This window comes from Lethenteron reissneri, chromosome 36, assembly GCF_015708825.2.
Source record: "Lethenteron reissneri isolate LAM-NWPU_2019-01 chromosome 36, ASM1570882v1, whole genome shotgun sequence".
Classification (NCBI taxonomy): domain Eukaryota; kingdom Metazoa; phylum Chordata; class Hyperoartia; order Petromyzontiformes; family Petromyzontidae; genus Lethenteron; species Lethenteron reissneri.
Window position 1 is genome coordinate 9,718,493 of NC_083814.1, and position 24,518 is coordinate 9,743,010.

The 24,518-nt window shown below is 47.8% G+C and overlaps 1 protein-coding gene across 4 annotated transcripts in view; it reads right to left on the reverse strand.

The window, feature by feature from the left end:
- The window catches only part of LOC133351108 (histone-lysine N-methyltransferase MECOM-like), a 323,295-nt gene that overhangs the window by 194,736 nt on the left and 104,041 nt on the right, over window positions 1-24,518 (reverse strand). For all 4 annotated transcript variants that reach the window (XM_061566060.1, XM_061566058.1, XM_061566059.1 and 1 more), the window contains exon 2: window positions 4,995-5,291. In XM_061566060.1, the coding sequence (XP_061422044.1) occupies window positions 4,995-5,291 (297 nt within the window). The remainder of the gene's footprint in view (window positions 1-4,994; window positions 5,292-24,518) is intronic.

The following is a 24,518-nucleotide window of genomic DNA, read 5'->3' on the forward strand; positions in this document are numbered from 1 at the left end:
TGTTTACAATCACGTGCCGTTCTCCACCTCTTCCAGCCTCGTGGGATATTCATCTTCCCATGACACGTCCTGATTATTTTGCGTGTGTATGCATGTCGGACTGTTTCTCGTGTCATCATCAATCATCCATGTTCAATCTACTGCTGCACGAAGGCCTGCCCCAGGTCGCCACTATCTATCGTGGACCTACAACAAGTCACCCAGTATCCGCTGGGTGGGTTCCTTTCCACGGACACTAATGTCTCCTTCATCTCACGTACACTGTCTTAGTTCTAAAGCACAGTGAAGCAGATCCCCCCACGGTGTTTAAAGCAATGTGCGCTCTATATTTCCATATTTGTCCAGAAGCGTGGACAAATATGGAGCGGTGAAAGTGTCATTCTCTGCGCATGTCCACACACCTTGACCCTTTCGCATAGAACCATCTGTGCCTCGGTGAGCGTCAGCAAGTCGGAAAAGCAACATTGTGCCTTTTCCCAAACGTGGGAAGTCAACAGTGGAGCCACGGTGGATTAAAGGTGGAGAGTGGAGAGGGGGGTCATGAGGACAATCCCCCCCCCCCTACCCAGAGACAATACATTGAATGCTTTAGTATTATTATTATTAATGTTGAACTTCTTTCGCACCACACGTAGCCAAACGTGCCAATCGGATGATAAACTAAAACACAGAAAAAGGTAGATTTTTTAGGATGCCCCCACCAACCAACCCCTTCCCCTCCTTGGGAAGTTTTGTAGATCAGCCTGTGCTGCGGAGACACTGGCTCCCATCACGACCGTCCCGCTTGAGAGCTTTTGCCAATTCTCTGCCGATTATTTGTGTGCGCGCGCGCGCGTGTGGGAGGAAACCAGAGCACCAGGAGGAGGAGGATACAAAAAATGCACGCATGCATACGTACAGGGGAATACAGTAACATATATATAATAATAATAACAACGAAAATCTATACAAAGATTAATCTTCTTGGTTCTTTCGGTAAAGTCACGTAGAAGGGAAAAAATATTTCTACGTGACTTTACCGAAAGAACCAAGAAGATGAATCCCTGCAGTCACGAAAGCTTTAAATCGAAATCTATACAAAGATTTGAGCACCCAATTTTCCACGCCTCCATATACTTGGCCACTTTATAACTCCGCAGATTTGGTATTACATTAAATTAATTCAACTTTAAATGAGTACCTCGGGAGGTAATTGCAGTTACGACTGTGCGGTGTTGAACCACACCCGCGCCACGGCCTCATTCGCGATGATTGATGTTCTGGCCTAAATAGTTGCTCGCTAATAAGCGCTTGCCCCCGAGCGTTGCAGACGGCTGAATGGGTATTTTGGGTGATTATCCTGTTGATTGGCTTTTAAATAAAAATCGAGCCCGCGTCTTTGCACAAGATCCACAGGTGGGTGCTCTCGATTGCAGAGGCCTGAAGCCTTGTCAAGGATTGAGGCGTAATATTTAGATGGACGTTAACGCTTTCTCATTTTCGCCACACACTTGGTCGATGGATCAGGCGTTGGGGGGCTTGAAAAATTATCCGATGATGCTGGATGTAATTACCAGCGAAACGTCGTACTCAAATTTTAAAATGCTGTTGATTCTGTCTTCAACACACCGATGGGCTAAAGAAGTGAATTATTTTGTCCTTTGGAAAACTGTTTGGCCGTGTCGGGTGGTGGAGGGTTACGACACATTTATAAATAACGCGATCTGACCCAAAAACCTATATTATGAATAATATTGGTCGCGAAAGCCTACGTGTTAAACTTTCAAATCTTTATTGAAAACTAATTTCTGTAGGACTGCTTTTTGTGTTCAGTTTGTTGTCCTTCCCCCGCACCTCCGATTAACTACGTATGGTGCGAAAGAAGTTCAACATACATACAACAATTAAAGAAAAAATCCTCAACCCCACTCTTTCCCGTCCCCCTTCTTCCATTTTATTTTAGTTATTTTCTCCATTACCCCCCCTCACCCCCATATAAACGTTTACTTCTCTGCTAGAGGGACCCTACCTGGATAATGCAGTGAGCGCAATACACCCATCTTCACCAAGCTCTGCCGTGTCTATCTCAGGCATTTATGCCCCCCTTCTTGTTCTGAGATCAGTGCCATGTACCGTGTGCCACATTGAGTTGAAATAAATAAAAATAAATCTGGTGCCATCTTGCGTTCCCACCCTTAGCTTTTAAAGGTCTCCGGTTTGGCTCAAACTTAGTGGCCTTTCATTATTATCATCATTTTCACAAGACTGACCACCACCCCCCACCCCAGCCAAAATCCCCACTGCCCACTCATTCCAAAACACCCCCCCACCTCCCCCCACCTCACTCTGTCTCACCCGTACGACCACGCATAGCCCCACGGCCGCCAACCGCCACCACCACCTCACCGAGGCCGATAGCAACATGAAACATGTATGACTTCTGAATTTCTTTGCCGAACTTATGGAATTGAAAACACCCGACCCCTGAAGGATGACTGGTCCGTGCCATAGCTCATCACCGAAAAGGGCAAACCAAAAAAATATTTACAAACGAAGATAAAACTAAATAATTAAAGTTATGGATTCATTTTGTTTCCCACCACCCGACCCTAACGGTGTATAGTATTGCGACCTCTCTCTTTCATGTGTGGTCTGCAGCTAATTAACGAACACAATCAAGTTAATTTCGCTAAATAAAAATTGGTGAAATTCAAAAAGAGTTTTTTTTTTCATATCTCGCTATTTTGAACAATAATGCCAACATAATTGCCCGGTAAAGCCTCACTGAGTCTCGACTTCTTTCTAATGAGGGCCCTGCTGCAATTGGGATGTTGGACCCATTGCAATAATGAGAGCTTTGGCTTCTTGTGATAGGAAACCAGAGGACCCGGAGAAAACCCTCCACACGTTGGGAGGGGATAACGCCCTTACCTCCACACAGATTAATTGCATCAACTGGTGGCACTTGCCATTCTCGACCTGCGCCAGTATACAGGAGGTCGTGGGTCCGATTCCGACTCTGACGCCTGAGTTTGCATGTTCTCTCCATGGTCACGTGGACATTTTGTCCAGACCCTCCGGTTTTCCCCTCCAAATTTAGAAACACGCGTTTAGAGTATTTGACTGGAAGTATTTGGCTGCTATACATTTCCACATGATAAGCCACTTTGTTCAGTGGTACCTTACCTAGTGAAATAGAAAATAGTTGAATAATTTTATCTCCTCGTCACCTCGCAGCACAAGCCTACAACACCTGGCATCACCAGGCAGTATCTCAACCAAGCCATCGGCCAGAATCAACCCTGCTGAAAAAATAAATGCTACATTTTGCCAATGTTAAATTGTTGCCGCTCCGCACGTAATTTTAAGCGGTGAAAATTATCTACATTTGCACAAAGTTACTTTAATTCATCTCGTTCTCAATATTGTAAATGTCTTCAAAAAAGCAAAAAAAACTAATTTTACCTCTCTGGCCTCTCGATGTTGTATGAAAATTGCCCAAAATGTTGCCTAAATAGAAACGTTATCATATTAAGTCAGTTTTATGGCAAATGCATTGAGATTATGTTTGTTTCAAGTTATTATTTGATTGCAATACATTTCCAGTTTTTTTACACGTCTTTCACTAAAATATTTAAAAGAGCATATTATCAGTATACATTGAGCTACGTCTAAATAGAAGTGGATATTTCACGAATATCACCATGTTGTAATTCATCTGGCCGGATATTTTATTTTTTTACGTATGCAACCAACGCACCACTTGCATTAATTTGAGCAAAGATTATGACGGCCTTACTTGCCGCAAAGGCCAATGAAGTCACGAGAAAATTTTCCCAGTTTCGATCGTCCACTTGCCATTCAACGAAGCAACGACCATAGGCCACGTGCAGTTCCCGTCAAACCACGTTGACGTAAATCTCCGCTTGTAGAAAATAACGCCGTGCGCAAAATCTCCGAGACCCGAATTACTCCAGGAAGTTTGTGCCGTAACCAACCATCGTCAGGGCAGGTGAAAAACAGTTCCTTTCTGAAGTCGTCGTGGGCCGGGGAGCAGGTTGCAATGAGTGGGCGCAAATGTCAACCGTGACCTTATGCACGGCCGGGATGAAACGGCTACCCACTCGGGCATTTAATTAATTGGAAACATACTATCACCGTCTCCTTCACTCTGACAAACACAGCAAAAAGGTGGCGGATGATGTAAGGCTGGCAGGAGGCTGCTGCCCACCTGCTCGGGGATTGTATGATTCATGCACATCCGTGGTCGGCATTTATTTATTTAAAAAAAATTCGTCCGCCGAGCGGCTTACGGGAAGCCCCCTCGCACGTGCGTCGCGGGTCGAGGTGGTGAGGATGCGGCGGGCGGTTTAAGAAAGTTTTAAGTTCGCTGCACGAAGGCGAGTGCCACGTGGCACCGCAGCAGCAATGGCGGATTGATGGCTGAATTATATTGTATAGAGGTGTGTGCATAAATTGAAAAAAAAATCAACACATTTGTCAATAACAGTGTAACTTTATAAGTAAAAATATATAACAGGTGGCGTTTTGGGAAATTTTCTTTCTTCATAGCACGCAAGAAGAAGAGGACCGATTGATGGAAACTTGTTATGTATACACTTTCCTTTTAAGGCCACAGCATTGTTGACAAATGTGCTGAGTTCTTTGTCAATTGTTCTTGTGCACCACTGCCAACACACCAGCATCACCGAATAATGTACACATAGAAATAAAAAAAGGAATTTAGTGAACACATCGATCCATTTTATATTTAATTGAACAATTGGGCATTCGTCTGCCTGTAGGGGTGTGATATTTCACATATGGGTTTTCCCAAGCAAGTAATTCCTTTAAAATATTGCACATTTTGACCGCGTAGCTGATTAAGAAGAATAAGACGATGGGGATAATGATGACTACATCACGACCAACGGCCAAATGAACAAACCCCGGGCCCCACCCTCTTCCCCGCCGCCAGCCACGCGCGTCCACCCCGCACCGCCACGCTGTCTTACGGCCAAACTCCTGGCTGTCGTCGGCCGAGTGAAGCATGGACGGCGAGCTGGGGAGCGACGGCGGTGCGTGCTTGAGGGCCGGGTGCGCGCCGGCGCTCAGCGCGCTGCTGCTGAGCAGGCAGTTGGCTGCGGCGGCGGCTGCTGCAGCGGCGGCGGCGTCGTCGTCGTCGTCACGTTCGTCGCCGTCCGACGGGATCGTCCCGACGGCTCCCAGCGCTGTCTCCCCGACAGCCGCCAGGCCGGGCTGCCCGTCGTACATGTCCTCAACCACCTCGTCATCCTCCTCCTCCTCCTCGTCTGCAGACACAGTGCACAGCGAGCAGCGGCGACGGGGATGAGTTTTTGGGACGCCGGACGAGGCACGCAGACGGGTTAAGGGGTCGGAGGGCGAGGTGGGTGGCTGGAGGGTGGGGAGGTTGGGTGTTGAGGCCACGTCAGTTCTAATCATGGGGCAGGTTTCTTGAATCCCACTTCCCCTATCGCCTTTGTTCCCCCCCCCCCCGCCACTCCCAGCAGTATAATTGGGATCGCCGCAGCTAATGGATCAACAGGTCATCTGCGGTGGGGTAAAGTGTGAGCACTCCCACCTATTTTCAAAATGTGTGGTCAAAGTGAAAGAGTAGGCCAAATGCCCTCTAGAGGACCTCTGTAGAGCACCCCCTCCTCCCCCCACTAGCAGGAATGTGAGCGAAAAATGCAGTGCTGCACCTTTACTTTCTCCATCGTCGTCTTTACGATTATGGCAAATGACAACCCCGGCCATGGACACGTGCTTTCATCTAATACACAACGTATATTTACACACGGTGTGTACACAAACAGCCAGTGTAAAGTTTCCATCTCGTCCATAATTGATCAATGTGCCCTAATGACCCGTAATTTAGTCTTCATTAGGCGGGGTGTAGTGTCGCACGCTTGTAATCAATCGCATTGGTTGCAAAAGGTTGGTGGGTCACATGGATCCGTGAAACCTACAATCCCACTCGACCGTGAAAGGGCCAGGAGCTAGCAGCACCATTAAATAGATTCTTAAATCAAGTGCCTCGCCAGGAGATCCCACCGATGACCTCTGGATTGCACATCCAGTGTGAAAACTATTACACATGCGGCATCATCCGAGAGAAGACAACGACCAACAAAGATGATGATGACGATGATGATGGACGGATGACTGAAATGTGCCCGAACCAGATAGCGGTTGGCGCTATGCTGCGCTCCGAACCCGGCGACCCGAGTTCAATTCCCGCTCACGGCCAACACCAGTGATGATTATTATCTGAACCGGTTTTGGGCCTCCCCTAGGTCGACTCAGCCTCAAATGAGTACCTGGTGCGGTGAATTTTTTTTCAAGATAACTGCAGAGCAACTAGTGCCAGATCGCCACCTAGCAGCCTTCTAGCTCGTCTGTGGTCCCTCGGCGATTGTGCGATTTACAATTTCAATGAACGGTTCTGAGATGAGTGCAAGGAATTGATTCCGATGGCTCTCCCAGAATATCGCAAAAACGTATTCCGTGGTGTAAGCCTCGCAAAAAAATGACGTTACTAAAAAAAAAACACTGATCTGGTCCACAGGACTTGGGAGTGAGGAAGGGCCACTGCACGTGATTGATCAATACTGGGCAAGGCGGCACAAGATAAGTTCCCAACTGACATTCTCCGTTCCGCAGACCGCAGACAAGGCGATGGGATGAATGGACTCTGTGCGACAGCGTGTGACGAGGCTGTACCAAAGTCCACCCGCTCAACACCGGATCGTGTGGAGAGGGAAGGTGTATTGGGGATCGGCGGTCTGATCGATGGCTTTATTTTCACCGGTTGTATTTATTTAGAGGTGAGAGGCCGTTCAGATACGTTATCTGTTTTGCAAGCGGCAGCTACAGCGGGAAAGGGAGGGGTCATTACCATCCGAGGCGTTAACGACAAATCTATTCACCGGTCACATTCCATTCTTACGCTCACGATGCACGCGCGTGAGAATCGAGCGTCGTTGATCCGTGTGCAGTGGATACGCACGGTCGCCGAAAGCCACTTGATATGCTGCCGTGCACCGTGATTTTCATATACATCGATTGGAAAATAGAATTGTGGCATGCTGCGGATCATCTCCTTAATGGTAGACTATGCAGCCACCTACTTAAAGGAGGTTAGATAGCCGAGCAACGGACCCTTCTTAAGAACGGGGCGGATAGAAGATGTGAATGTGTTGGAATTGAACTCATCTCACACTCTGGAGCCCCCTGAGAAAACTTGCAAACGTTCAAACGCAATAAACAAGGCAGTGAGTTGTTTTTTTTGGAGGGGGGGTGGTGCAAGAGGAGAGACATTTGCAGGCGAAATAGACAGGAAATGGCACAACTCATTTCTCATTTATGAACCCTTGCTTAGAACTTCCCACGGTCCCAGTAGTGCAGAGCGTAAACTGCGAATCGGTCGATCACTCCGCCGCCCCCCCCCCACCCCCCGTCTCTCTCCACTCTCAACCAAGGCGCATCGCCCAAATCGCCAGCGACAAGCCAGCGTGAATGATACGTGCCGCGACTGGGTTTTTAAAAAGTTTTATCGTCGTTCCTTAATGATTGTTTTTTCGTCCAGGCTCAATGGCCCATAAAACGCGAGGAGACCCGAGCGGGTTTCAAGCTATAGTTTGAAAAATAATCAAGCGAACAAACAGACAGACAAACAAACAAAACGCACGCATGCACGCGCGCGGGTGCGTGCGCACAAATACCAACGGTGCCCAAATGCGCACACACGAATAAAGATGCCCACGAAAGGGATTGGCATCGAGAAATTGGATCTAAAAAAAAATGTATACCTGTTGGCTACTTAATTTTACAGTGAAGTTACATCATGGGACCTCCTTTGCCAGTACCAAAATATGAGAATAGGTGAGAATAGGTTATGCCCCTTTTTCTAGCAACAAAATAGCTGTGTTAATATGTTTAAACACCAAACTCAAACCTTTTACAAGGAATCATGTCTGCATTAACCACAATACTTGTGGTCAGAATGCAAACAAAAAACACTCTGAAACTATACGCATTGTCCTTGAAACTGATTGGTCCACACTAGAGACAGCTTTCTTTTGAGCCTAGTCTCAAAACGGTGTTAGACCAGAGGCTCAAAAGAAAGCTGTCTCTGGTGTGGACCAATTAGTTTCAAAGACAATGCATATATTCTCAGTGTGTTTTGTTTGCATTCTGACCACAAGTATTGTAGTTAATGCAGACATGCTTCCTTGTAAAAGGTTTCAGTTTGGTGTTTTAACATCTTAACACAGCTGTTTTGTTGCCAGAAAAAAGGGGGAAAACCTATTCCCACCTACAATGAAGTTATTATCATAATTGGGGTAAAATGCAGTGTATCGATTTGCTAATGGAAGGCAGCGGGGAGTGGGGGGGATGGTGATACGAGTTCACGGCGTTTCATCATATTACATTATACGTGGAGATTTTCTGATAGAGCACAGCAATTACTTTATGCCTTTTAGTGTTTAATATCCATTCATGCATACGTGTTAATCGCACCATTCTTCCATTCTCTCTCTCTCTCTCTCTGTCATAATTAATTAATTAGCTACATTGTAAGAATGTACATGTACAGCTTTGTTGTCAATCCACTGCTGGATAGTTTTACGTTTAGCAGTCTTGGAAATTCCACATTACGATGGCAGGGACCAGTCTCTTCCAGGCGGTGCTCAATTAATCAACCGCATAGAAACAATAATGTCGATGACCGTGGCGATATTGGTGATATAATACCAGACCTGGAGCCGATTACAATTGCAATCGTGCAATTCATAATTAACCAAAATTTATTTTTGGCTGTAGTAATTGCAAATATAATTGAGTGCGGGTCTGGACAATAAAGTAGAGTACAATTTATGAAGAGGCACACACAGAGATAATCTAAACGCAGCTGTTTCTCAACACACTGTGACGCCGTGTACAAACGAGCGGGAGACGCATTGGCAGGGAAACCAATGTAAGCGAGACGCATAAGAATTCTGTCGACAGAAGAGGACATGGACAGGGTAATGGGGGAAGGCCTTGATCCTAGTGGAGTTGCACTTGTGGCAAGGGAGCTGGGAGCACAAGCGGCCTAAGGGGATGACGATGACCGCGATGATGTCAACGATGGGCGGTCGTGAGTCAACCCTAATCTGGATTTGAACTCACGCAAACTGAGACCACAAGCCCGGGCTCTCTTGTGCCGAGTGAGTAATACGTTAATTGATAATAATTGTAGATTATTCAGAGCCGAGCCAGGAACATAGCTTATCTAATTTCGCTGTCTAGCCTATCGATCGCTTCTGGGTATGAATCAAGTTTCATATTGTTAAATCGATTGAGAGATATTGCAACGGTTACGTTTTTAGTCGCGATGTAAAAAGCCGGAATGACTCTGCGCGCGAGCGGGCGCGATTGCTTTGCCTTCAAACAAATGCGTCGCTCTTACTGTATCATTCAGCACAGCTTTTCTGTTAAAGGAACCAGCGTTGTAATTACCTATTGATTAGAGTCGTGTCGTATGAATGGAGACGGTATGTCAAACCCTTAGCGGAACCGGCTCGCCATTGCCACAGTCGCCTTTGACACGGGGATTTTGAAATACGCATTGTCGATGGTCGGATAAATTATGAAACACTGGAACAGAGTTGATGATTTATGCTCACAATACGCCACACGGCATCTACTTTCCAGGGGTGATGACAACGCAACTCACCGCGCAGTGGGACAACAACAACAATAATACAACGTCTTCTTGGTTCTTTCGGTAAAGTTACATAGAATGCAAATAATAAAATAATAAAAATAACACGTAATAAAATACTTATTTTTTTAAATATTTTTTTATAATTATTTTATTATGTTTTATTTGAGTTTTCCCGTTTTCTCCAACGTGCCAGTAACCCCTCCTTGGTGCGATTGGCCAAACATCTCAAGGGCAGGGCCCTCCTGAACAAGCGTCTTGAGACTCCGTGAGACTTTTCTGTACAATCAAAAGCCATTATTATTATTCGCACTCCTCTTAAACGTTGCCATTGTAGGTGACGGCGTTTTGTTTAAACACACACTCAGACGTGATTGCTTATACATTATTCCACAGGTATGTATTTTCGTGACTTTTTTAAAAGAATCGTCCTGCCTTGCAGTGGTTCACGAACAGAGAACCAATTCGCTTGTCAACTTTCTTACAATGTCCCCAACAAGTTTTTTTCTCAAGGCCCCGGAGTGTGAAGTGCCATCTCCAACGATAAGTCAGTCAATCACTCTGCCCCCCCCCCCCCCGTCTTTCTCTACGAGAAAAAAAATTGCTGGAAGGTGACACTGACGGCTGCTCTGTGCTTCCAGTGTTCAGAGGCCTGCTTAAATCGCGGCTCCGGCTGGAGCACGCGTACCACACACATTCCGGTGATGTGCACGTCTTATTCGAACGCTGGGGAGCCGGAAAAGCCCTCTGTACCAGCGTGGACGGCACCCTCGTGGTGTTCACCTTCTGAAGCGCTCGCTCGTCACCGTGGCGTACGCGATGACCACCACCACGTGACTTTTCCTTCGTGTTGTGCGCGCTGCATTTAGCGCCACAGCGCGTGGATATACAGCATTTGTTTATTTGCTGGTACCTATGTATTTCATATCAGAATCGCCTCCAGTGCTGTTGCTGCTGGCGGCAATAAAAGTTGTTTAAAAATCAAAAGTCTCTGCCCTGAAGCAGGAGCCCTTGCACCAACCATGCGCCTATTTATTATGCATTCGTCTGCTTGAGCGCAAAGTATCGATGACGCATGCGGGAGACATTTTCTTCCGCTTGCGCATGAGCAAACAAAAACGCAAGCCGCCAACGGGGTTATTTTTTGTTGTTAAGTATCTCCGAGTAATAGCGGTAAACCATGAAACCTCGGACACTCGTGGTAACAGCTGCGAGTGTGTCGTCCGCGCCTGAATGCACTTCCAGTGTTCGACATCATCACAGGAGGGCAAAAGGGGAGAGAGAGAGAGATGGTTGTAGGCAGGAGCGGGGAAGGTGCTCTCCTCCGGGCGAATTAAGAGGCTAAAGGTTGTTTATTTAGCAGGGAGCACGGCTATAATTGCCTCTGTTAGCTCGTGTCACATGAGCAAGCAGATAAACGTACGCGCTTGGTAATGGGAGCCCTTAATTGAGCTGTATGCAGGATATGGCATATTGATGAATTTGTGTTGTCACATTTTCTGGTCTCTGCTGCTCCACAGCAGAAGAAAGTAATACCATTCCCTGAGCACATGTGAGCGTGTGCACGTGTGTGTGTGTCTTTGTTTGTACATGTGTGTGCGACTTAGCGGCGGTGCAGCGGTTAGCGCACCGCGCTACGAACCCGGCGACTCGAGTTCGATTCCCGCTCACGGCCGGCGCCACTGACGATTATCTGAACCAGTTCTGGGACTCCCCTAGGTAGACTCAGCCTCAAATGAGTACCTGGTGCAGTGTGTAAACATCGCCACTGGGGAGACGAAGGAGCTGGCCACCAACTCCCTCATGTGTCGTGCCGGCCTTCATAGGTGCTCGCTAACAGCACTTGCCCCTATAGTCTGTTTAGGCTATACGAGGAATATTTACCTTTGTTTGGACTTGCAAATTATAAAGGTGCAGACCTGCAATTGCTTGCTCGTGTCACTGCTGGCAGGAAGGGCCTCCAGTATCTGGAAGCTCTAGACAACCTCTTCCACGTTGGTCAAACGTCTCGGAAGACGTAGGACTACCCCATAACTTTACCCCGCCTGCTCACCCCCCCACCCCCCGCCCAATTGCGGTGAACCCATCTGGACGGAGGAGGCGGTGGGGTGAATTGAAGCAACTTGCCCGGAGCGGAGGCCGCTGGGTCGCGGTGTTGCGACACCGGCAACTGCGTCGCGTCGCGTGGAACGTGACGGTCCAAGACGAACGCACGTCTGAATCCATTTTTGTTATCGGCTGTGTGAGTGTTTTTTTTTTATTTTTTCCCGCGATGAATGAGCGGCAGAGAAGGGAGGTCAGTCAACCACCCCCCTCCCTCCCTCCTTCCCTCCCTCCCTCCCCGTACGCCAGCCGCTCTCTCTTCTGCCACAGCCACCTGACCCCCAGTGTTGCTCGGTTGATTCTGCCAACGCTTCTCAAAAACTTCGCCCGTCAGTTGTGAAAGCGGGTGTGGCCAATCGTGGTGGGGTGGGGTGGTGTGTGTGGGGGGGGGGTGCCCGGGTGGCTCAGCTGCCTCGCGTCTCTCGGCGTCACTTTGTGAATGTGGCGTCCTGCGGTCGGCGCCAAAGGCCATCAAGTTTCGGTCACCGAATGTCAAGCCCATCCTCGGCGCGTCCCCATCTCTTTGGTTAACCGCATTGTTCCGTTTGGCCAAATTTTGGGGGCTCTCTCGCGCCCGGTCACTTTGTGTGCCATCAGCTGGCGGGGGCCTCGCGAGAATTTGCCGCTGACAAAGGCGGCGATAGCGATGATGCCACTACTAAGAGAGAGCGCCGGGGGTGGGGGAGGGGAGTAGTGGGGGCTTCGCAGATTCATGGGCACATCTTTTTTTTATCCGATTCTTTTGGGGGGGGAGGGGGGTTTAAAAAAAAAAGCGAAAAATTCCTTCGTTTTCTAAGAACTTTTCGTGCTGACAATGGCGCGCACACGTTTCCTCACGCGGAGCCGACGCGCAATAATTGAGCAAAGTACAATTACTGACATCTGCTCCATTGAAGGACTTTTTTTGTTGCCTTAAAGTGGAAAGAAAGTTCCCAATAGGAGGAAAAAATGCTACCGCGTGACAGAGGTAGTTTTTTTTTGCACAGAAAACGAAGCAAAGCAATAATTACCATTACACTGCCATGATTATAATAGGGTCACGTGAGGCCAGCGGGCTCATGGGAAACATTAACAAACTAAATTACTTGGGAATGTGAAATCCTACAAACATTTAGACTGTAATTAGGGCATTCTAAGGATCAACAGAAACAACAACAACAACAACCCAAAAAAAAATCGTTGAACATTTCAGCTTCAAAGCGCTCGCAAATAAGGACAAAAGTAAATATCTTAAGAGTAAAAATAATAGAACGTACAGCTCCTTGTCAATACACTGGTGAATGAAGGCCGGTCTCCCAAATGCTGTGTCAGTCATGGGAGTTGTTTGACCATACTTCACCACACTGGTCAGTGCAGTTTGGTGAAGCAGAGTGGGTGGGTGAGCCCAGGATCGGTTTAGATTGCCCTCACCGCTGATGTTACCCTCGTTTGGGATTCGAACTCAGGTTGCTTTGTTCTTGATCACACTGCTTGAACCGCTGCAACAACCCTTACTCCCATTACGCTCTAAAAAAAAAACGTTATTATGGGCTCTTATCTGACAACAAAATAAATGTCGCTCGTCACCAATGGTTCATTCACCACAAATGTTTGCCGGTGGTTGGAAATTCAATTCGAATCACCACGTCCATTGCAACCCCAATTCCCCGATACATTTACATACGTGTACAGAAATTCCAGGCATTCTCAATCCCACCAATGGATGAATGCCTCCCCCATACCAACGTCGGTCATGGGGGATTGCTCACCATAATTCACCACGCTGGTCAACGCGTGTTGGTGAAGACGGGGCAAAGATTTGTGATAACGCTCGCTACCGATGTTAGCCGTGGACGGGAATCGAACTCGGGTCAACTGGGTTCAAGACGCAATGCGCTAACTGCTGCACCACTGCTTCCGCCAAGCGAGCAGCTCCACCACCGCTTCTAATCTTCAAGATAGCCACGGATAAATGTGTATCGTGGGTTTGGTTTTCTTTGGCATTCACTGCCATGTCGTGTATTATTTCCCCTGTGCTTGACTTGTTTTTGACGCTTGCGTTATCAATACATGGTAATTTATACATTTAATCAAAGTCGCTGACCAATAACTGAGAAACAACAAACATGTTGTTCACATCGTGGAGTGACATCTTATTTAGTAACGCCTAATTGTGATTAATGATTTAAGCCTTGCATTTCAGTCCCTGTAAATTAATTTTCCTCTATCCGAGGTTTCCCTGTACAATATATATTTACCACCCGCCCCGCTGTCACCCCACCCCCCCCCATTCCTCCCACTATGGTTGCGCATTCAGTTTACAAAAAAAAAACTTTAAACCGCGATGCTTATTTAACATTTGTCTCTCATTGTTTTATGACCGTCAGACGGCGATAGGAAAATCTGCCGTGGCAGCGCATCCAAAGGCAGAGCCATCGTTTAGGAGCTTTGAGCCATTCATCCAAATGATGGGCGCTTTTCATCCGTTAAATCTAAGTTAACCACAAAATAGCAATGGGGAGGGGAAGGAAAAAAAATCCCATTACTGCGATCTGTGACAACGGGGCATTCAATATTTGGCTTGATAATGTGATAACGGGTGATCAAGGTGCTGAATGAGATAGATAGCATTACTCGTGGCTCTAAGCTGCACCTCCTAGGGGTGGGTGGCTGTGTTCTCCAAGTTATAATGGTCAATTTAAAATCTCCAGGCCTACGAGGACCCGCGTCGGAGTCCCGCGACGCAAAGCCGGGCCTTTTCTGATCAGCAAATTGCATCTCGCCGGCCTCAAGTGGCAGCCGCGTTGACGTGACTCAACGCAAATAAGTTAATTTACAAATATATATATACATCGAGTCGGAGTGATTTCGTACCCAAATGAGCGTTGAGGCAAAACTTATCTTCACGACTCTGAGCCAGGAGCAGAAATTCGGCATTCGTACGGTGGCAGGGTCAAGTCTTCAGCGAGAGGACAAGCCACTCCCGACTGTTGAGCTCCCCGCGAATTGGATGCTCACTTTATCGACCACCGAGGGATGATGGGCTGATTCAACCGCCAACCGGAAATTTCAACTCGCCACCATTGTGCGTATATCGATGCAAGAAGGCGGAAATAGAAGCTCGAATGACTGATATATCCATTATTTATATATATGTGTAAAACACGTAACTATATTAATAGATGACTGGTGTATGAAAGCATTCATAATGTCCTGACGTGACTGGTACTGTACCGTCTTGTGTTTCCCAATTCAAAACTGGGGAGCAGTGACCCCGGGTGCAGCGTCAGGAGCCAGCCGGCCTCCGCACCGCGTTGTATAAGGCAGGGTGGCGTGGGAGAATGTGAAGCCACCCCATCAATCGCATTGCTTGTCCCGTTTATTTTTTTCTGTTGGTGCTGATAGATGCTTATTGTGCACAATACTGCCTCTTAACCTGATAATGTAATCTACCCATTTACAGCTCGGAGAGGTCTGAGAGACTGATAATGTTTGTAGTAGTTTACGATCTGCTTTATGAATGGCCCTCCGTTTTATTTATACACAGACGGAAAGTTTCTCATCGTGTATTATAGCCCCCTACCCACCATTCCACCCTGCCCCCCCCCCCCACAACACTCCCCCCCCCCCCCCTTCACGCAAAACAATGTAATGACATCGACATGCCATGAGTTTTGTTTTATTTTAAGCGGAGGCTCATTTCTGCTCGGGAATAAATAAGCAATATTTTGTCCGAACAGATACAAGCACGCTTGCGGACGGGCTGGAGCCGCAGCGCAGGAGTCATCTCGTTGCGTTACGGACCGCGACAGACGTGAGTTCGATTCCCCGACGCTCACTCGCATCACCGGGTGGGGATGAGTGACACCGCACACGAACGAACCACTATACTCTTAGTTCTTTCGGTAAAGTCACGTAGGTTAAAAATGAAATTAAAATTAATAAAAAATAAAAACAATAAAATCACGACATTTCGGAGGCAACACAAGCTTCCGTCTTCAGGTCACTTGATACAGATATTTAGCTGTGACAGTTTCACTTGAAGACGGAAGCTCTGAAACGTCGTGATTTTATTGTTTTTTTTTATTTCATTTTTTACCTACGTGACTTTACCGAAAGAACTAAGAGTATGAATCCTTGCAGTCACGAAAGCTTCATATCTAGAACGAACCGCTGCTGCTGGAACTACCCCATTCCGTAAGCAACCGCGGCAAGTGTGGTCAACTGACCCGCCAAATAATTTTCGAAGCGCACCGATTAAAACGGAGGAGCTCGACAGGGCAGCTAAAGGAAATGGATGTATTATGAGAGGGCGACCACGGTGGAGATGGAGCGACGGAATCATTTCAAGTGCAGGAGCGAGATGGTAGCAGCGCTGGACAGGTAGGGATGGTGATGTCACGTGGAGGCCTTCATCTGGCAGTGGATAGACAATAGCTGATGATGATGATGAAGAAATATCGGCGAAAAAGTTATTGCACTTCAACATACTCTGTACCGCACGGTACAGCGGCAGAGAAAAATAAAAACCCGCAGAATATCCTCCGCGTGTAACACTTTTCCCTTTATTGCCGTCTCGATTGAATTGAACTTTTCAGTCCATGGTTCCATATGGACATTGCACGCCCTGTGCTCGATGATTCCAGAGAGCGAGGTTAAAGGCGAAGCGGAGAGAACGCGGTCGTTTTTTTTTTTAGCACAAATAAAAACGCAGCCCCCCCCCCCCACCCACCTCCACCAACCTTCCCGGGAAAGTCGTCCTCCGTTAGAAACCGCCAGCTTCTCCCAACAAATTTACACCGAGCAGGACGCAGTCCGGTAATCAATCGGGCCATTACAAGCCTTTGTAAATGCGTTATGTTTTCATGCTCCCGGTATTTGTATTTTCTAGCCAAGTGAATAACGTTGAAGCCTTGCAAGCGAGCGAATTTCATTCATTTTTTTTTGCTCTCCGTTTTTTTTCTGGTTGTTTGCCTGGAGGAGGGAGGGAGGGAGCGGGGGGGATTGAAGGGGGGTGGGGAAGGCCCCCTGCTCTGCATGCGAGCCACCTACGCGCCGGCATCGTCCCAGAGGGCCCACTCCGAGACGCGAGGCTTTTATGCCGCTCTCAAATTAATAGCAGCTCTTGACATCGTTTTCTCAAGCATGATAAATATTAATAATAATCGATATTAGCACGCGGCATCCGGATGCACGCCGGGGGCACGCGCGAGCTGCACACGCAAGCACAATCCGAGCTGCTGCCCCCCCCGTCGTCGCCCTCGCATGCTAATCGCGACGGAGCCGTTCGGCGACGGATTTGTTGTCGGTGTCGTTGTTGCCCGGCCGCCACCGACGAGATCGAAACGAGGCGGGGAAAAAGGCGCAACGTCGCACTGAATTCTGTCGCCGTTCTCCGCGGGGGAGCGTCCGGCTCGCAACGACGACGCGTCTCGGGCCGCGGCAACAACGCGGCACGGCGCGGCACGAGACGTCATCGCCTCGGCAGAAAAGGCTTATCCGTTCGGCGAAGGGGGTTTTTTCCCCCGCCGGGTTTTTGGGAAACGCTTTGAGCGATTTCCGCCGGCATTCTACAGGGTAAGTCCCCAACAGCTAGGCAACATTTTTTGCTAAAGTTGAATTTGCATGAGATCATCTGCGGGGTGGTTCATCGCGAGCCGCGTTGCGGCCTACGCGCCGAACGCTACAGCACGAACGCTTTCAACCTTGGTTGGAAAACATTGATACAGCAAACAAAAAAAACCTTGCGATTTAATTTTGTGAGGTTACAAACAAAATCCCGTTCAAACGTTTCCTTTCGGGGTCTAAAACGATGCCTGGCGGAATAACGCAAGTGCCTCCTTCGATGTGATTGCATGCGCGTAACATCCTTCGCGAGTCATACGTGTTGACGAGATGCAGGGTCCACAGTTTTTATGACCTCGTCAGGTTAGACCACAAATAACATAACACTCCTGTCTGCATGTCTGTAATCTAATTCCCCAAACGCATGCACCCCACGCTCATTCCTGCCATTTTTATTAATGTTTTTACTTTTGAGTCCAATCACCCAATGTTCTCTCTCGCACACCATCGGCTGTGGCTCCGTGCCAGAACACGGCAGCTGCAGGGAAATGCTGCACACCGTTTGACCAAAACAAAATAGTAAGAAACCAAATACATATATACACACATTTCTACTTTGGGCGTCTGCTGTAGTTAATCTCGTGAGTTCTCACTTGGCGAAAAAATAATAATAAGACAAACGGAAGGAGGGGGGAAGAAATGAAGTGCCAATAATGTGACGGCGGCATAAAACTGATTTACGTCCAAAATCACAAGACACATAATTGAATCACATTTGGATGGCATTTCAGCCTTTGTTTAGGGAAATGGAATTTTCGGAACGATAAACAATGCACGGCTCGAAGTCCGAAGATTTCCGAGCGGATGCGATCGCGCCGTTGCCGCTCGCAGAGTAGTCCGGATCGGATTAGTGCCCACTCGACTCTGGTGCCGTAAATCCCCACGTGCCATGGTACAGCTGGGCCAAGGGTCCCTGCCTGTCGAACCAGAGTTCCCGCAGTTCCCACTGAGCGAACAGGACGGCCCAGTGGACAGTTAGTACTCAATTATTCTAAGTGGCCTGGGTGGATGCCAGCTCCCTTAAATCAATCCCCAACTCCGTACAGCGGATGTTCGGAGCGAGGACCACCCGTTATCGGGCCATGGATTCGAACGGCACTGCGGCTGGGAAAGACACAGAGAGAGAGAGCCGAACCGAATGAACGCGAAATAAAAAACGAAACGATTCCATGTTGGATGGAGAGCGTGAGCCCTTAAGTTTTATTTTGTACCCCGCCTCTCCCTACCCGCTCCCCCACCACCCCGCAAAAAAAACAAGAGGCGACATCCCTGCTTCTTTAGGCAGGCGAGAGCGGCGGGCGAAGAAGCGTTGCCCGAGATCAGGGAAAGCGCAAAAGAATGAGGGTAAATAAAAAAGGAGGAGAGAGAGAGAATGCATTAATTTTTATTAACAGGAAGCAGCCTTTCTGCCTCGCGACAATCTTTGCCTTGTCTAAATGATTTTAGCCTCTGCCACACGGTGTTCTCCGCGCACATACATCACCCCATTACTGCAGGAGTGGAGAGGTCCCAGTCATTAGAAAGTGAATTAAAGATGATCCGAGGGGCTATTAATCACGATGACAAAGGCTTTTTACGTCTCTATAACCCTAATCGAGCCTTGGGACACTAGCCGTGGGGTGGAGGTGGCTGAGAGGAAGGTGGGGGGGGGGGAGTTGGGGAGTTGGGCTGGTTTGGGGGGTGGGGTTTGGAGGATAGGGGGGGGGCGCTCTTCATAGTGGGAGATGGTGGGGTTGGTGAAACACGCCGACTTTCGTCATCAAGCAAGGTGTAAGCCAGAAGCAAGACACGTGAGACTGCTGCTGGGACCTGGTTACTGAGATGAGACTCTGTGTTGGCTCAAATAAAAAAAAATGAAAACATCGTCGGGTTATATTCTTTCGGAACAAAAATTATTCTCACAATAATCGATTGTTTTTTTTTTGCTAATCGTTATTTTTGTCCCGACTATGGCGCTCAACTGCGTCTGGTGCACGTACGTATGTTGAACTTCTTTCACACCGTACGTAGCCAACTGTGGTAATCGGAGGTGTGGGGGAAGGACAACAAACTCAACGCAAAAAAGCAGTTCTATGGAAATGAGTTTTCAATCCAGATTTAAAAGTGCCATGGCTCCAGCGGCTTCCGAACATCGGAAGGGAAGAGCGTTCCAGACGGCCACGGAAGCGCATCTGAAAGCTCAGCGACGCGATGGCCGTCTTTGTTCGGTGGCCCAGCCAAGAGGATGCGAGGGTGGCACAAAAAGCAGCACTGCTGACGAGGCAGGAGGAGGAGGAGGTAAGGGGAAGAAGCCACACTGAAGGTTCTGTCCCCTCGCTGTGGCTCAGGAACGAGTGCGGGAGTGTGATGTTGTGTGGCTCAGAGGATGGAGGGGGTATTGGGATCAGGTGGGAGGGAGGGAGGGAGGGGGGGGAGCCTGAGCCATGGACCTGCCCTTGGGGCAGAGAACTCAAACGTTGAAAAATAACGACGTAAGAAACCTATGTGAGAGTAAATTAAAGTCAAAAATGTCTTACGATCCACAATGGTGATAACGATGATCGCGAAACACACAAAAAAAGCGGTTCGAAAACAGAAACGATACGGTGATTTTATTTGTGATAGGGACATAACTTAAATACGCTGCTTCAATGCATTGCAACGCCTACGTTTTCGTCGTACCGAGTGCCATCTTGCACTGGGTAATAATGTTGTCCTTTCTGCCTGCCCCCAAACAAGTCCACTCGTCGAGTCAAACCTCGCGACGAAGGACAATAAAAAAAGCTCCCGTTAACTGCCATGAAACAAAATCGTCGGCAGCCGACTCGTCGTGGGGCAAAGGTGAAGCCCTCCAGCATCTCGCTCAGGCCACACTGCCGGCCGAAGGTGCCTCCACTCGGTTAGGGGCTCTGGCAAGGCCCCTCGAGAGGGGACTTTGGCCTACTCTTCCTCACTGGCGAGACGTGCTGGAAGAGGCGACAATTCTAACACGCAGTGCTGGATTAAGCTAGTGCGGGGCCTGCAGCACATGTTATAAAGGGGCCCTAAATCAATAAAAAAAACACGTACATATTATAGCACAAATGTTTAACTTGCATAGTAATGTAATTGTATTTTCTTTATTTTCTATACAGCCAGCTAATACGACAAATCGCTAGCCTTAAACACCCAGTCGTTCATCAAAGTTGAAGGCAGTATAGTACTATAGTAATAGAGCAAGTGCAGAATCACCGAACCGGAATTGATAGCTTGAAAGCATTTAGCGAGGGGCCCTTGAAAGTGCGGGGCGGTGGGGAGGGAGGGAGGGGGTGATATTTAAGAAACCTACCCCATTGTTTCAACTGCCGCGCCCTGAGATTGAACCTAAAATCGGCGCCTTCCGAATCGGAACGTGCCTCGCCATTGCACCTCGGTAGCATCCTGCTTCTCGAACTCGGTTGCGAGTCATTTACATATCGGTGCTCCGCAAGCGAGGTGGTGGTGGTGGTGGTGGCAGTGGTGGTAGTGGCAGTGGTGGTGGTGGCAGTGGTGGTGGTGGCGCTGGTGGTGGTGGCGCTGGTGGTGGCAGTGGTGGTGGCGGCGGTGGTGGTGGCGGTGGTGGTAGTGGCAGTGGTGGTGGTGGCAGTGGTGGTGGCGGCATGAGCCATGCTGTGCTGTGTTTTAATTGGCTGCGTGGGGGCCAAAGTTTGGGACGAGGAGAGAGAGAGAGAGAGCGCGAGCGAGGGGTTCTGGCCACGTTTGGACACCCTCCTCTGTCTTCATCAGGGCATTTCACGCCCGAGCGCAGTGATAAATTCACAAGCCCATATCTGTAACGAGGCAATTCCATTCTTATTATCCGTCGACTCTCCGAGGCCTCACTCTATTACCGTAAACAGTGACGAATGCCCTAACTAGGCGTGACAATATTTTACTTAAACAGCGCGCCTCGCGCTCCGCGGGATTTAATTAATAAAGTGGCCCCCGTGACATGGAGCCACAGCGCTCAACGTTGAAATTATCTCACGTGGCGGAGGGTGCCGGCCGATGACGTCTCTGTGATCTGTCATCACCTGCACGCTGCGTTCCATTCGTCATTATCGCGAGCACTAAATCGACCCTTTTTTTTGCTTGCTTGCTTCGTCGCGGCGAGTGATGCATTCTCATGCATCCGCGTGAATTTTCTTTTTCCTTGATAGGAAAAAGGTTATAAAAGTGATTTAACAGCCTCGCACCCTACCCCCCCCCCCCACCACCACCCCCAAGAACGGTTATGATGACCTGCTTCGATGTTGTATAAATCCTCGGCGCAATCGCTCGGCTAAGCCCGTGTTGAACTCGTCTCGAAAATGTTTGCTTTCAAAAAAAAATGTAAAGCCAATCTTGACATTAATAATATGATTAGCTGCCCTTGTGTACATTTTTTTTTTACAAAAGTACGTGTTAAAGAGAAAGAGAAAACGAGTAAGATACGCCCAGGTTCATTTACCGCCCTCGCATTGCACACAATTTGCCTACGAGTGTACCTCATTTAATTATAAAATAAAGCCATGACGTTATTTCATTATTTATTCATTTCCCCCTCAAAGGAATTTCCACAACTCTTCATAAAATAACAAATAAATGTTTCTATAAATTTGGATAACTCGAAAGAGCATTGGGCACATGGCCAGAGAGACAAGTCAAATTCAGGATTCCTAAAACCCCATCATCATCATGCCTTTGGGGTCAGTAAAGTAACTACCACAATCTGAGGCTGCGCCATTCAATCTCCAGACACGGCACTTGAATACAATGGGCACGTTTCTTGAATCCCACCACCTCTGTCCACCAATGAGTATGAATTGGTAATAAAAAAAAAACACAGTTGCGTGATAAGCAGATCACATGCGGTGAGGTGAAGTGTGGGTACCCCTCACAATGGAAGAGTCGGCATAATCATCCACGAGAGGGACCCTCTCGAGCAGCGGTCGGGAACCTATGGCTCGCGAGCCATATATGGCTCTTCTGGTGACTGCATATGGCTCCCAGACAATTTTGAGTTGAAAAAAAAAAATAAGTTTGGAATTGATTTTAAAATACTTGTGATATTGCTTAATAATAATGTGTCATTTGAAAGTAAACAGAAATTAGTTTTGAAGATAAATTTCACGGGTCACGCCTGCATGAAGCTCAACCTCACCACGTACGAACCAGACTACAAGGCCATCAGCAAAATCATGCAGCACCAGAAGTCGCATTAAAAGTAAGACATTTTGTTTATTATACGTTAAAAATACTATATGGCTCTCAATGCAATATATTTATAAATATTTGGCTTTTATGGCTCTCCCAGTCAAAAAGGTTCCCGACCTCTGCTCTAGAGCCTCTTCTAGGGGCGGCCCTTCCGCCAGCAGTGGCAGTCAGAGAGACATTGCAGGGCTGCACCTTTACCTAAGTATTTAGATTTTCTTAAGACGGAACACTCGAGTTAAAACTATTAAACGAAATTTTTTTTTTCTATTTTTACCAGGTAAGGCCCACTGAGCTATATAGCTCTTTTCAGAAGCCACAATTGATAGCTCAACAAAGTGGACTCATGTGGAAATTCATAGCAGCAAAACACTCACACTTGATTCTAAATGTGGAGGGGAAAACGGGAGGACCCAGAAAAAAAATCCACGCGAACCACGGTGAGAGTGACACGCAAACTTCAAATGTGCAGCGGGCGTCAGGGTCGGGATGGAACTCACGACCTACTGCATATCAGGCAAGGGAGTTAACATCTCGAGTAAAACGATGAAGCGGGCTCGTGGACATTGTTGCGCAGACCGGTCGGTCATGCCGTGTTTTAGGTTTGATGTCAGCGGCTCCGTTGAAGTGGGCTTGGAAGAATGCCTCAGGAAATATCTCCTGATTTATCGCACAGAAGTCGACAAAAAAATCGGGAGGGGGTGGGGTGGGGTGGGGGGGTGCCGTGGGAACAAAAAAAACAATGCCGGCATAAAGAGGGCCAAAACAATGCGCCGGAGAGGGCCTCAGCGAGGGCGGGCGTAAATACGGCTCGGCAATATCAAGCCGACGACGGCGGTCCCCGAACGGTAACCGCTAAGCAAAATGATGTCATTGCCAAGTACTTTGGCGAATGGGTATTAATACTGAAACAATACTTGATCTGATGTCATGCCTGAGAAGTGAAGAGGGGAGGGTGGGTTTCTTTTTTTTGGTTCGTATATATTTGGAGAGTTATTTATTTCGTTATCTCGGCCGGGGGCTTATTTATTTATTGACCTGCGTGCACTAAAAAACAAAAAGCTTGGCAGCCACGGGCCTTAGTTCACCTAAGAAATGCCAACGGCATTAGGTCATCAAGCGTGTTACAGTACGGCACACGAACATTTCTCAAGCGGAAAATCATTTTTGTCAAACTGACTTCAAACTTTTGTTACTGCCAGCAGACAACTTTTACAATCGAAGCGTTCATCACGATATACATTTTTTTTCACGACGGATAAGCTTCGTTTAGTCACATCTCAAGGTCAAGATTTCATTATGGTCAAAGCCCTCGATGCAACACCACAACGCGCCAACGCTCTCCACCTTCTGCCAGCTTATTCGCAGCTGCTGCCCGGCAGACACGTGGCGACCTCCGTAATCTGCGTTGGCAGTATCCCACCGTCTGCTCTTGGAGCTTCCCCCACGGTTCCGGTCTGATTTTGAGAGGCGTTCTTCTTCGATGGTTAACGAGAGAAGAGTCGCATAGCTCGCATTTCAAATCGGAATCGGAATCTTCTTTATAATCGCGGGATCCAATGAGCGTTTAACTGGTATTTAAGAGCTTGCATCTTGGAATCTCTGCCTCATTTGATGCAGTAAATCTGGCTGTGACGGTCCCACCTGATGACGGAGACTTGTGTTGCCTCCGAAACGTCGTCATTTTATTATTTTATTTTTATTAATTTTTTATTTCATTTTTTTTTCACCTACGTGACTTTACCGAAAGAACTAAGAGTAGGAGCTTTGAACGCTCATTTTTCACAGATGTCCAAATTAAGTGGTCGCACCCCTCAGAGATCGTTCGAGTGTTCAGCGACTCCGGTTCCACCAAGGCATGGGCAAACTTTAGCGAGGCGACCGTGAAGGCGACCGAGATCCACCCCATACA